The 13,318-nt window shown below is 39.3% G+C and overlaps 1 protein-coding gene across 1 annotated transcript in view; it reads right to left on the bottom strand.

Annotated features, from left to right (window-relative positions):
- The window catches only part of LOC103773106 (ribonuclease 3-like), a gene marked incomplete at both ends in the record, with an annotated part of 10,974 nt that extends 1,771 nt beyond the window's left edge, over window positions 1-9,203 (bottom strand). The window contains 5 exons of the mRNA XM_008940463.1: window positions 576-656; window positions 3,697-3,851; window positions 7,226-7,367; window positions 8,282-8,513; window positions 9,111-9,203. Of these exons, the coding sequence (XP_008938711.1) occupies window positions 576-656; window positions 3,697-3,851; window positions 7,226-7,367; window positions 8,282-8,513; window positions 9,111-9,203 (703 nt within the window). The remainder of the gene's footprint in view (window positions 1-575; window positions 657-3,696; window positions 3,852-7,225; window positions 7,368-8,281; window positions 8,514-9,110) is intronic.
- Between the last annotated feature and the right edge of the window lie 4,115 nt (window positions 9,204-13,318).

Here is a 13,318-nt window from a genome sequence, read left to right as displayed (position 1 = left end):
CACTCTTTCAAAGACATTTTTCAATAGAAAGGCACTGCTATTCCAAAATGTGTTTTAGGAAGCTGATGCAATATTTTTTTCTAATCACATATTCCTAAAGAAGTTAATAAACTGAGAGTTTGTGGTGCAGACCTGCTCTAGTGATAAGGCAAGAAGACCTCCAAAAACTTTCTGCTCCTGTCAGCAGCAGAATCACTATTTACTTCTGCTTTTACTTTTAAACCAATTCCTTCACAGAGAGGGACCTCATAATATACTCATCCACTCAAAGATGGTAGACCTTTGACCACAAGTTCTTTTTTGTTAATGTAATAGCGTTTCAGAAACTTAAAAATACATAACAACAACAAAACACCACCCTAGAACTAAGCAAATGTAAGTTTTCCATCATTTTCAGGTGGATTTCATTACTGGTAGTGCATTTTAAATATGAGGTCACACAACTAAGTGATTTAAAGTCACACAGGAGTTTTTATTCAGCTTGTAAATCACAGAAAAAAATCCTCTCATCAACCCAAGTACGAGTTTACGGCAGCAAGTTTCTATTCATAATTGTAATTCTCAGAATAACTTACCTCTTCACCAGGATAAATGCCATGTCTTATTCCCGTTCGTCGGGCTTTAGCACTGCACTTGCACAAGGGTCCATCATTCATCTGTCAAAAATGAAATAGGAATCTGTTTTTATTGAAAAATGGTTTGGGAAAAGTATGTTGGTTTTAATGCCAGGAGCGCTGATGCTTCTAAAAGCCTGTCATGCTTAGATTAAGTGGATGTTCTTAAGCCAATAAAACTGAAAACAGTATAGACTACTGTAAGAACACTGCACAATAGCATTAGAACTTCATTACTGTTTCAGAAGCACAAGATGGTACAATGTTCTCAGCAGCATTGTGCTACTCTGCTATTATACATGACTTTTCTATTTCTTATACACAAGCAGCACACCTGTCTGCCTAACAAAATTCAAGTTAATCATGCACGTGCAAATATTTACACCTTGAAATCTCCACGTTCAAACAGTTCCACTACATTCACTGTCTGTAATCCCATCCCTGACTAACCCATGTGGCAAGGCTACCACCAGAAGTATGCAAAGAGACCAACTGAAGATTTTACTCGATACTTTAAAGAATTAACAGGAACACTTCAAGTTTATCCTGTGAGCAGATCAGTAAAAAAGAGAAAGGGGGGGAAAATATCCACTTCAGTGTTCTGTATGGGTCCACTAAGTAGCAACAGCAAAAAGAGCCATTGCAAATGTTATAAAGCCAGTGTCTTTCTATTTTAATGACCAAGTTCAATGCAGACTACCAGTTACTGTAATACCCTAAAGCTTTCTGCTCTTATCATGCCCACTGCAGAAACCCAACAAAAAACCCAGACCTGAAACAGAGATGCAAATTAAGTTCCCAACCCCAGCCCTTAATGGAGGTTTTCAGAGTCCAAATCCAAGAACATTTTTTTTTTTTCAGACTTAAGAGAAAAAACAACCTTGCAATGCAATACAAAACCTAGCATAACTTTCCATGCCATTATAAGCAGTCTGAAAACGTAAACAGCATCCACGGTAGGGCTATGTAGCATCAACATCCAACAGATATAATGTGAAGACACCTTAGAAAGCAGGATCCACCAAACTGCTGTTTATGTAGTCTTTAGACAGTTGGGAGAGGAACGCAGGTTTTTAGTTTTTAGTTTCAAATCTCTGAATGTTCATCTCAGTGTAATTTCTTCAGACTGGCACAATGTACACATGCAAAAGAACATAAGATGTAGGGCATTTCTCTAGTCCTTTGGGAACTTAGTCATGCAATCTTAACAAGAGTGACATGATGGCTTTTTGTTCATGCATTTTTTTCCACGCTCCAGGACCCTGGAGGAAAGTACAGGCTCAGTGAAGCTGAACCATGCTTATAGGTAAGAGAGCACATCCTCACTGGCTTCTACAGGCATAAAACAGAAGACAGTGAAAAAATGCAGTCAAGAGCAAATTGCTTATCACACCCCAAAAATAAGGGCCTACTGAGGTTACTGAAATAATCATCACTCATTTTTGAAAATCTCATCCTTAACTCTTAGGTCTGTTCAGCACTAAGACTGCCTCTGGTACATTAAATGCACAGACCAAAACTGGGAGAGATGTGAAGAACCTGTAAAGCCTAGGAAATGAAAAGCAAGTCAGATATATAGCTATCTTGTCCCTCTTGGCACAGCTCATGGCAACGAATGCAGAAGACCAGTCATGAAGTGATGACAAAACGATGTTGAAGTCATCACCAATTTTACCTAGGCAATAGCTTCCAGGTTACTGTGACCAACAGGGCAACACAAACAAGCAGATAATACTCGTAAGGAAAAGGCCACTGTGGTGGCATCAGCTTTAGCAGTATTTTTTTCTTGTGACTGCCAGCACTGATGGAGATTAACCAAAGTAACAAACACATTGCTCAGACTGAAGGGTTGAGAAGATCCATCCTAAAAATCTAGTTCTGTGTCACACTGTACTTTTGTGCGCCAGCGCGCGTGGCAATCATTCCTGGTTTATGTAGTGATAGTTAGAAAGCATTCTGGCAAACCAGATAAATACCTAAAAAAACTTCAAACATTTTCAGATAAAATCTACTCAGAAGTAGTACAGCACTGACAGGCTCACCACGATCTGATGTCAGCTCCTTTAAGAAAGATGAAGAGTCAGTCTCAAGAAAGTTTCGGGGAAAGAATGTTTTTCAGTACAAAACTCAAACCACACATTTGTGTATCTATTCATCCTACAGCTACTCCACTTCTTTTTATTTAGATAATATTCTGGCCTAGAACATTACTTTGAAGCGTACTCAAGAGCTACACAATTGCTTCAGTTAAATATCTACACTGTTTACTAATTTTGTTTTCCATACAAATGAAAACAGCTAGCTATGCTCAGTCATTTCTTTTTTTTTTTTCTTTTTGTAACTAGAAGCATAAATATGAGCCTGTAATAGAATATTCAACAGACCTTTGAAATACCACAGTGGCAACAGGCATTACAGTACGTCTACATATTATGATTTGCTGCATGCCAAACTCGTGCATCACGCAAAGTGCCAGAAAAATACATTTGCTAAGGTGCCATTTGACAATGATTTAGAATAGATTGTAAAACATTTAACTAAGAAAGATGAAGATGGCAAATTTGCTAACAAAAACTAGTCTTCTGTGCAATGTATACATTCAAAACAACACTTTGTGAGCTCAGCAATTACATTTAATGAGAACTATAATCTCCACACAATTACAAAAGAACCATTAGACAAGAAATTAGGAGCGTTAACTGCATATTTAAAACATTAAATTTATCATTTTGAGCTGAGAGCTTTTAGGTGAAAAGTTTCTGAAGTAGGTAAACATATTGCTTTTTCTCCATCCCAGAATTCATCTGTGTACCTTTACCTCAGGGCTAAAAGGACATGAATACATTGTTAGGAATTCAGGTTTTACTAACGGTGTCAGACATGAATCCAGCTGAATAATCCCCAGGACTCATGAGCTGGAACCACTCTCCTGAAATGTAAAGTGAAGTGCTCTGAAGATGAGAAAGAAAAGGTGGCTAAAAAATGCATATAGAAATAGATGTCACTCAGCATGTTTGACAACAACATAGAGTTTACAGGGGAGAATGTCTTTCAGACACACTAATATTTCCTCTCACCATACCTGTCCTGGATCATTGTACCACAGTTCTTCATGGAGACGATCAGGATGTGCTTTTTTACGCTTAATTTCTGCAATTACGTCAAAAACATCTGAATCTGAACTGCTAGAGCAGCTGCTGTCATCTTCAGAGTCACAGTCTGAGTCAGTGGAGCTCTCTGATTCACACAAGAAAAATAGAGTCAGCTGAAAAACCCTTTCACACACTCTCTTCTCCAACAGCAATGCATTCTCTAACATGATATAGCTAACTGTGGCACACTGAAAGTTATTGAAGTGGTGTATGACATCCACACTAACCAGAAGAGGGACAGCAACTGCATTTATAATTTTAAATCATAGCAAATGCTATGGATATTACATGTCTATAACAGCTGCATCTGTTTGCACGTGTGAGGGCTCTTTGGCTGTGCAGAAGCAGCATTTATCAGCTGGAGAACAATTCAAGTTACTTGACAATAAAAGCTACAGCACTATAACCAACAAGTATTATAGTAAAGTTTTTAAAAAAAAAAAAAGAAAGAAAATAGATAAACCAGAAACAATACACAGAAAGAAAACATCAAGTCACTAGCATGAGCTAAACAGAACATCATGTTATTTAAAAATTAATTCTGCTGGCTATGAGCAAAATGCTTATGTCAAGTTTCTGTTTACCTGAAGATGCTCCTGTCGGATGCAGGATATTGTCTATTTAAGGGTTTCAAAACAGTATGTATAAAATTGTTATGAAACATGCACAGTTAGATTGATTTTTCAAAATCAATTGTTTCTAAAAAATCCATTATCACATATTAGAAACCTCAGATAAGAAAATCTGGAGCTACTAGCAGAGTGAATCCGGGAGAAAATTTTTTGGAAGCCCTGTTCTGTGAATTTTCCTCCTTACTTTTTTTTTTAATACATTTTTCTTTGTATTAACAGAAACAATTTTTCTTATGTATAAGAGGGGAGAATGATGCTAAAAAAACAAACAAACAAACAAACAAAAGATGGTGTTATACTTAATAAAATGCCTCCTTTGTGGTGTTGTCAAAGTAATGTTACTGCCTGGACTTAATATTTTAAAAAAGGGAGTGAGGCATCTCGCTTATGGTGAGAGGCTGAGGGAGCTGGGTCTCGTTAGCCCGGAACAGACTGAGAACCTCATTGCTGTTTATAACTATGCCAAGGGCGAGTGTCAGGAGGGTGGAGCCAGGCCCTTCTCTGTGACCTTCAATGACAGGACAAGGGGCAACGACTGCAAGCTGGAGCACAGGAGGTTCTGCAGAAACACGAAGAAAAACTTTTCCACTGTGAAGGTGACAGAGAACAGCCTGCCCAGGAGTGTTGTGGAGTCTCCTAAACCCACCTGGATGTGTTCCTATGTGACCTGCTCTAGGTAGTCCTGCTCTGGCAGGGGGGCTGGACTACATGATCTTTTGAGGTCCCTTCCAACCCTTAACATTCAGTGATTCAGTGATCCTGATCTCACATACCTCTAATCTCCTGTGGTATTTACAAGCGACTCCCTTTCCTCTGCATGCACTCTCACTCATTTCCACAGATCTCCTCAGCTTCAACTTAAATAAATGCCTTCGTAGCAGGAGACGTACCATGATGCAAGTAAGGTTTATTAATCTTGGCAAGAGGGATGCAACATTTTTTTCCATTCCTAGGTTTTGATTTGAGAAAACATATTGCTACACTGCCAGTGCTTTGAAATACTGTGAAACTATGGTTTAAAATGTGTGTTTTTTGAATACAAGACTCTCCTTAGTTGAAAGGAAAAGGAGAGAGAAAATGCAAGAATATTAATAGTAAAATATGTTGTGGTTTTGGTTTTTTTTTAATTAAGATGTAATTTAAATCAAGACTGTTTATACAGTCCATAATTCAGCATAAGGTGTTATTAAAATATGTCCTTGGGACATATGGTTTACATGGGTTAAATATGCCCAGCTGAAATCAAATTTTGTTTAAATGGGTTTACACATATATTCCTACAAATATTCACAAACATCTCAGTTTTAAAAGCTCTCTGATAAACGTTAATCAATTGTATGTCTAATTTTAGGTGCAAAATGAATGTGGGGCCTCTGAGAATAAGCTGGAATTCTGAAAGACCAGTGCAGAATTTTTGGATTTCTTGTATTGAAATCAGCCTCCTATGATCTAAAAGTGCTCTTGGAGTACATTGTTACCTCACCACAATACAAAATTATTGCTAACACAAGACAGGACAGAGACAGCATTTACTTAAGTGCAAAATAAGACAAACTATTAGACAATACAGAACCATGGCTGTAGGAGAAGCTGGCACAGACACAAAGTCAGCCCAGGGGACCAGTGCAGCTGCAGGCCCTTTGGGTCCTCCAGAAAGAGTGGAAAAAGAAACACAGATAAGTTGCTCTTGATTCTATCATATTTTAGTCTGGAGTAGCAAAGGAACTCTCTCTGCAGACATCTGATGAAGTGAAGGTTTAAAAGGTATGTTAAATGTGTCAGCTTTGTCCTTAACCCTACAGTTACCTTTGCTAGTGATTCTTCAGTGAATTTAAATATATGCAAATCTGGTGTTTGAAAAAAACATAAAAGGTGTTTACTCTACAAAAGTAAATTCACATTTTATTTAAACAGTATTTATTTTTTTTTTCATCTTTATCTTTTTATACTGCAAATATGTAACTGACCGTGTCATTATATACCTATAATTCAACCTTAGAATTGTTGTTTTTTAAAGAGTAACTAAGCTCAGATATAAGAGTCTGAAGCAGCTCAACAGACAAACAAGAAACATCAGTTAAAAAGCAAGCCAAATGGAGTATCTAAATTCAGGTGATATGCCTAAGAATTTCTTGAACTAATGCAACTGACTGAAATACATACTATGAACCACTGAAATGCTGGAAGTATAAAAGGAACAACTAACATTTCTCAGAATAAAATAAGAAAAATAGCTTTCAGACTTCTGAGTAGACAAATTGCTATCCATGCTAATTCAACCAATATTTCCCCAATAACTGATACAGCTAGCAGGCTTATGTCACCCCTAGAATATGGGTAGTGCATGACAATGCAGATAAACTAAGTTTTGAAAACTGATGCTTCTGCATAAGATCACATTAAGCAGAGCTACACAAACAAAATACTGTCGAGAAGATGAACCCAGTGCTCTAACAAACAGCCATGAGTTTATCACCACTACTCTTGCTTCCTTGTCAGAAACACAAAGAGCAGAAGCTCCTCAAAGCCTTTTCTGTGTCATACTTTGGCCTATCCAATCACACTGAGGGGGCTTTCATGCCACGGAAGAGACTTCAGCATAAGGCAATGTTGGATACTCTCTATTTTCTCATAGGCTTTCTGGGGAAGGAATCTAGTGCTACTTCAGTCAAAAACAACAGTAAAACTTCCCTGGATATGTCATACAAAACAAGGAATTAAAAAAAAGCCAGACTGACCTACCAACATCATTAAATACACACAACAGTAAAAATCAGGTTACCTACACATTATTTCACTTCAGAGCTCTGCCATCATGGCTACGCACCTAAATCTTCATCCAGCTTGGTCTTTGGTGGCTCCCAGGGTGGCCTGGCTGCTTTGGCCTTTGCCTGTCGCTTCCCTAACTCGTCATCAAACTTCTCGTACAGGTCCCGGAGCTTGCTTGTTCCTACCACTGTAGAGTCCCCCTTATAATTAAAAAAAAACAGAAAAAGACAGTGTTGAAGTACTACATGAACACAACATGTACCAGCATTTCATGGTGAAAAGCAAGAGGGGGAACAGACAGATCTGTGTAGTTCAATGAAACATGGAAATGCTTGTTAAGGCTTTAGTGAACTATTCTGTTGCTCCAACAGGTGAATTAACAGAAAAATAGCTTAATTTGTTGGTGCATTACCATAAAATCCTTGCACTAAAAAAACAGAAATATGGCTAAGCATATTTAGGACAGCTCAGCATTGATTTTTTAACAGGTTTAGAAGAAACAGGAGACTTGTGAAAGTATTCTGCAATTAAAAAGAATTTTAGCACACACAAAAACACTCAGCTCATTTTGTTGCTTGCTTTGAATCACCATGAATTCCTTCTCCATGTCAGTCTCAAAAAAATACCCACCACCAACCACAGACACAGAAAAAAAAAAAAAAACAAAAAAACAAAAAACCAACCCACATCAGAAACCTGCCCCCCTCTATCACTACTCCACCAGAAAGTGTTACTGTGAAGTACAAAGAATCCTGACTTTCTGCTTCTGTAGAAAATTTCTTCCAGGCTGTGGGAACATACAGTGCCTGGGGCACCTTTGCTTAAATACAGGTGTAATGGAAAAAAAAAATACCTTTCCCTCCTGGAGACAAAAAAGTACCCCTCTTCCATGTACCACTACTCTGAATGCAAACAGACAGAAGAAAATTATTAAAATAGAGAAGAATACCAACAAATAAAGCCTTTAATAGGGTTAAAAGACTGAGATGGTTGTTGGGATAGAAGGACTGAATGACACAAACTATGATACTGCTGAAGGGTTCATATTAATCAAGTAATCAAGCATCAATAAAAGACTGTGCACAGTAACTCTAAAGTTCTCTCACAAACATACCACTTGATCCATGGGGTCATTGGAATAATAGCTTTCAGAGTGGGTACAGCGAACCCAGACTGGCTTAAGTAATTCCTCATCTTCCTCTTCATTTTTTTCAGATGCATTCTCTTCTGATTCCTTGTCTTTGATAGCAGTATAATTTTTCTCTTTGCTGGAGCTCTGATTCTCAGACCACCTTTCTCTGTCCTCCTCCCATCGAGGTCTCTTCCTCTCTCTGCTTGGAGACCGGCTTAATGGGAAAAAGCAAACAAAAGCTATTCTCTTCATTATTTTAAGTGACTGTTTTATCATGAAAAACAAATAGTTGGCTCCAGCTCAGTACATCATTCTATCATATAAATTACAGCAAAATCCAATTGCTTCTTCTTGCTTTTAACCTGCACCACAAAGAGTAGAGTACTTTGTGGTTTTAACCTACTCTAAGAAGTGACTTAAAATTGAAAGTGCTTTTGTATTTTAAAACTTATTCAAGGATTAGAATGAAAAAATATATGCTAGTTTAGATTGGAATTCCTATTTGCATTCTAAGTGACTTTCTTTTAATTCTGTTCCAAAGTTGAAAACTCATCACTAAAAACTAGGATTCCATCACTCACAACTAAAAGTTACAATATAAAGAAGCTTTATTACATAGGCCACAAACTATTTCTAACTCCTCAAGTTCTTGAGATAACTGACATTTGCATGTATAAGTAGATGCTTATAGACTGAAGTTACTCATCTTTTTTGAGTTTCAAACCAGGCATGTATGCATGTACACAAAAACTCACATGCATGGATGCACAGAGCCTCAAACATACAAGAGACCAAACGTAACCTTCCTTACCTTCCTGCCCTCTTGTAGTCTTTTTTGTAGGACCTATCTGGTGATGGTGACCTCCTGCTGTCACGGTGCCTATGCCTTTCCCTCTCCCGCTCCCTTGGAAAGTTCAAAACATAAATTAAATGAGAAAACTGTCATTTCATACATTCCACACTTGAAAGGAGCACAGAAGAAGGCTGAGATCAAGTTATGCAAAATGACATACACATGCAGACTGTTAAAAACCCCGACATGCTTAATGCTGACCTTCAAGAAATCTGTAAAAGACAGTCATCTCTCTCTTCCACCTTGGTCACAAAGACACCTATCTCAATAAGATGATTAATTCATACCACACAGAGGTACTGGCTATAAACTCACCATAAGACTTGTTGATATTCTTCCTCTTCTCCTGCTACAAATGGCAAAGGGGAAGACTACTGTATCTTTAATCATTCTTAGTTCCTCAAGGATGGGAAATAAAACATATTCCATGCACATTAGCTTTGTAAGCACAGTAGTCATTGAAGTGTTTCAGGCAACCCTTCTCTTCCTTACAACCACCTCAAGCACACACAAAAAAACGAGACACAGAAAATCTGCATCATGCTGAAACTACGAATCTCATTTACAAGCCTCAACTCACACACCACACAAAGAACTTGACCACCCAAACATATTTCTGGGGCAAAAGAGCTTTAAATTAATTGAAGGCCTGGGGAAGAGCAGCTTGAAAGCTGTGCAGTAGAAAAGGACCTGGGGGCATTCATTGACAGCTGCCTGAATAGGAGCCAGCAGTGTGCCCAGGTAGCTGAGAAGACCAACAGCATCCTGGCTTGTACCAGAAATAGCATGGCCAGCAGGACTACAAAGTGGCATCCCCCTGTACTCAGCATTGGTAAAGCCACACCTCAAACACTCCATTCAGTTTTGGGCATCTCATCACAAGAGAGACACTGAGGTGCTGGAGCATTTTCAAAGAAGGCCAACGAAGCTGGTGAAGGGTCTAAAGAACAAGTGTTATGAGGAGCGGCTGAGGTACTGGGGTTGTTTAGCCTAGAGAAAAGGAGGCTGAGAGGAAACCTCATCACTCTCTACAACTACCTGAAAGGTAGCAAGGTGAGGGTGTTGGAGAAAGAAGGTTGTAGCAAGGTGAGGGTGTTGGTCTCTTCTCACAAGTAGCAAGTGATAGGACAAGATGCAATGACCTCAAGTTGTCCCGGGGATGTTTAGATCAGATCTTAGGAAAAATTTCTTCCCTGAAAGGGTTTTAAAGCACTGGAACAGGCTGCCCAGGGAAATGGTTGAGTCAGCATCCCTGGAGGTATTTAAAAGCCTCACAGAAGTGGCACTCAGGGACATGGTTTAGTAATGGACTTGGCAGTGTTAGGTTAACAGTTGGACACGATCTTAAAGGTCTGTTTCAACTTAAATGATTCTATGAAATTACTGTGTACGTGAGGCAGCAGTTTTCATAATCTGCTCACAGCTGACAACTCATTAGTCCACAATCATTTGTGTATCTGTCAAATCTCCTAGTAAATGAGTCTGCTGATACACAAGGAATTATAAATATGTGCCTCAGGTGGTTTGGTGGGCTAATGAGTCTACATTATTTATGAACATATATATGTATGTCTCCATGTGCATAACATGAAATAGAATGCAAAGTGATGAAGCACGAAGTTCATAAATTATCAATTGTTCTTCCTTGTGGCATCTTCAAGCACAGATTTTAATCTTCAGGGAACATATTCTATGCCATCTGATTTCCTTCAGAGACAGATGCTATGGAAAAAACACACCTAAGCCAGCAAACAGCTCTCATTAAAATAAGGACACACATTGTCAAGTAGACCTGGAAGCTGTTGGCCTCAAGCAGTAATCCACAAATGTTTGAGAAAGAAGCTGCTGAAAATAAGTTTTCAGAACTTAAAATTGAACTTTAAAATCTGAACAACCAATTGTGAAATTATACGGCAAATACTTCATTCGCCTACAAAGGGCATAAAATTCCAATCTCACCTTACAGGAAAGGCCAGTGCCTTAATGTCAGATGGGTTCATTTTTCAGAAAATCCTCTTTTGGAAGTCCAAGTAAACTTACTGAATGTGATGTTTGGGGGTTTTTTTGTTTGTTTTGGTTTCTGTTTGTTTCTTTTTTGAATGCAGCCAATTATGGTTCCACAATTAAAGCAGCTTTGTTTCCACAGACATTATGTATAAATTTGTCTCACATGTGACAGAAGAAAGCTCAAAGCTTCTATAAATCAGAGCATGAGAACCAAGTGCCCTGATAAATAATTAGATACTTAATTTTCCACTCTCTCTCTTTGAATATTCTAACCTAGATCACCAAACACAAAAAGAATCATCAAGAGAACAAACCAAGACACCTGAAAGACTTAACTGATGATGGTTTGCTCTAAAACACCACACATCAAACTGCATCAGGTCAGCTCATGATTTGGAAGCTGTTTGTGTCTATGAAGCAGAGGGACAGAAACTTCATGATAAATCCCAGAACAAGCAGTACACACTCATCCATCTGAATCATACGATGTCAATGTATCCTACAATTTGCCTATTTCTTTTAACTGGTGTATGCTAACTTTCATCTCATTCCTCTCCTCAGGTCAGAGGCTGGTTTGCTGAGGTCTTCAGTGTAAACAAATCACACAGGTAAGTCTAGGAGGTCCCCTGAAGTCTGCAAATGTCTGTGTTGGCTTACACAAAGAAATATGGCCACCAACTGTGTGGGTATTCCCTGCTTCAGGCAAAGGCAAACCCATTCCTGGGCTTGCTTTTGCTTAAGGACCTGGACATACTTGGTGGGTGATGATGTAAGGTGGTGAAGTACAATGTGTACCCCAGGGAAATTTAACTCTGTGTGAAAATACTCCAGATTACAGCTGTATGTTAATTGCAGAATAGTAACAGTGTTTCGGAATAACTTGGGAATGAAGGGAGCCGGCTTCCTCAAGTGGCATCCAGTAACCTCCTGGGATGAATCTGTAACCTGCAGGTGCAAACCACGATGAACTCCATAACATCTTTCCTGCCCTGAGAGGCTGCTACGAGAGATGGAAATCTGCAGTCATGAACTTAGTGTACTTTTCTATAGAAAGAAATTATAACTTGGGGATAAGATATGATATTAATGATATGGAATATGGGGTGGAATATCCTGGTTTGGGGTGGAACAGAGCTAGAGAGATAGTTCTGTTCAATGATTTAACTTTTCAACTAAAGCTCTTCTAATTAACTGCCTTGTCTGAAGTTAGCAGCATGTTTTCATAAACTGTCTGCTTTTAGCAGTGATAACACTTCATGTTTAGTTAGTGCCAGGGGTTGGTGTGCAGACCAAGGTCACTGCTAAAGCTTGTGTACTACATGGAGAGGAGCAGAAAGTAAAAGCCGCACGTGCACAGAGGAGCGGACAGGAAAAGTGACCCTAAGATTCACCAGTGGGGTATTCCATCCCATATCCCTCATATCCAGTATGAAGCTGAAGGATCATGAGGGGCAAGCACCTTCTCTCTCCCTTCTACCTACTTCCTGGCTTTTGCTGCTCCTGCAGTGCCCGGCACCCGAGGAGGGCTCCACCCATCCTGCCTGTGACCCCGAGCCCTGTGCTCCTGAACCGAGTTCCAGAACCCAGCTCCTGTCTGTGGCTGAGTCCAGCCTGGGACCCTCTCCCCGGGGGCTGCCCCCCAGCACTGGAGGGGGACAGTGACGTATTGCCAGCAGGAGGGAGTTGGGTTCAATAGTGGGTTTGTATATATTTGTATATATACCATTTTATTATTACTTTTACTATTAAGGCTGTTCTACTTTTCTAATTGTTAAGTCTCCTGTCTGTTTCCCTTCAGGGGTGTGGGAGGCAATGGGGATTAACAGGGAATGTTACAGCTCTGGGGGCAGCCCTGACCCTAGACTGTGGCAAAACCAGATTCAAGTAACACCTGGAACCCTAACTCTGGTACCTAAATCTTGAAATTTGAAGTGCTTGGGCTTAACCATATGCAATGCTCAGCTTTAGCACGAAGTTGTGCCAACTCTACTTTCATGCCACATGTGCATAAGTCAATAAATACCCACGAGAGCAGAGCAATACTCGGAAATCCACTCAGTTTTTAAACCAGAGTTTCTTGGCTTCCAGGTACCTCAACGGACAAGGGCAACATGTCTGCCAGCTCACAAAGGTGAAGCAGGAGCAGCGTACCCGAAAGA

This window comes from Merops nubicus, unplaced genomic scaffold (assembly GCF_000691845.1).
Source record: "Merops nubicus isolate BGI_N331 unplaced genomic scaffold, ASM69184v1 scaffold12605, whole genome shotgun sequence".
NCBI classification, from domain to species: Eukaryota; Metazoa; Chordata; class Aves; order Coraciiformes; family Meropidae; genus Merops; species Merops nubicus.
Note: the sequence above shows the minus strand (reverse complement) of the source record. Positions and strands in the feature narration are given on the sequence as shown.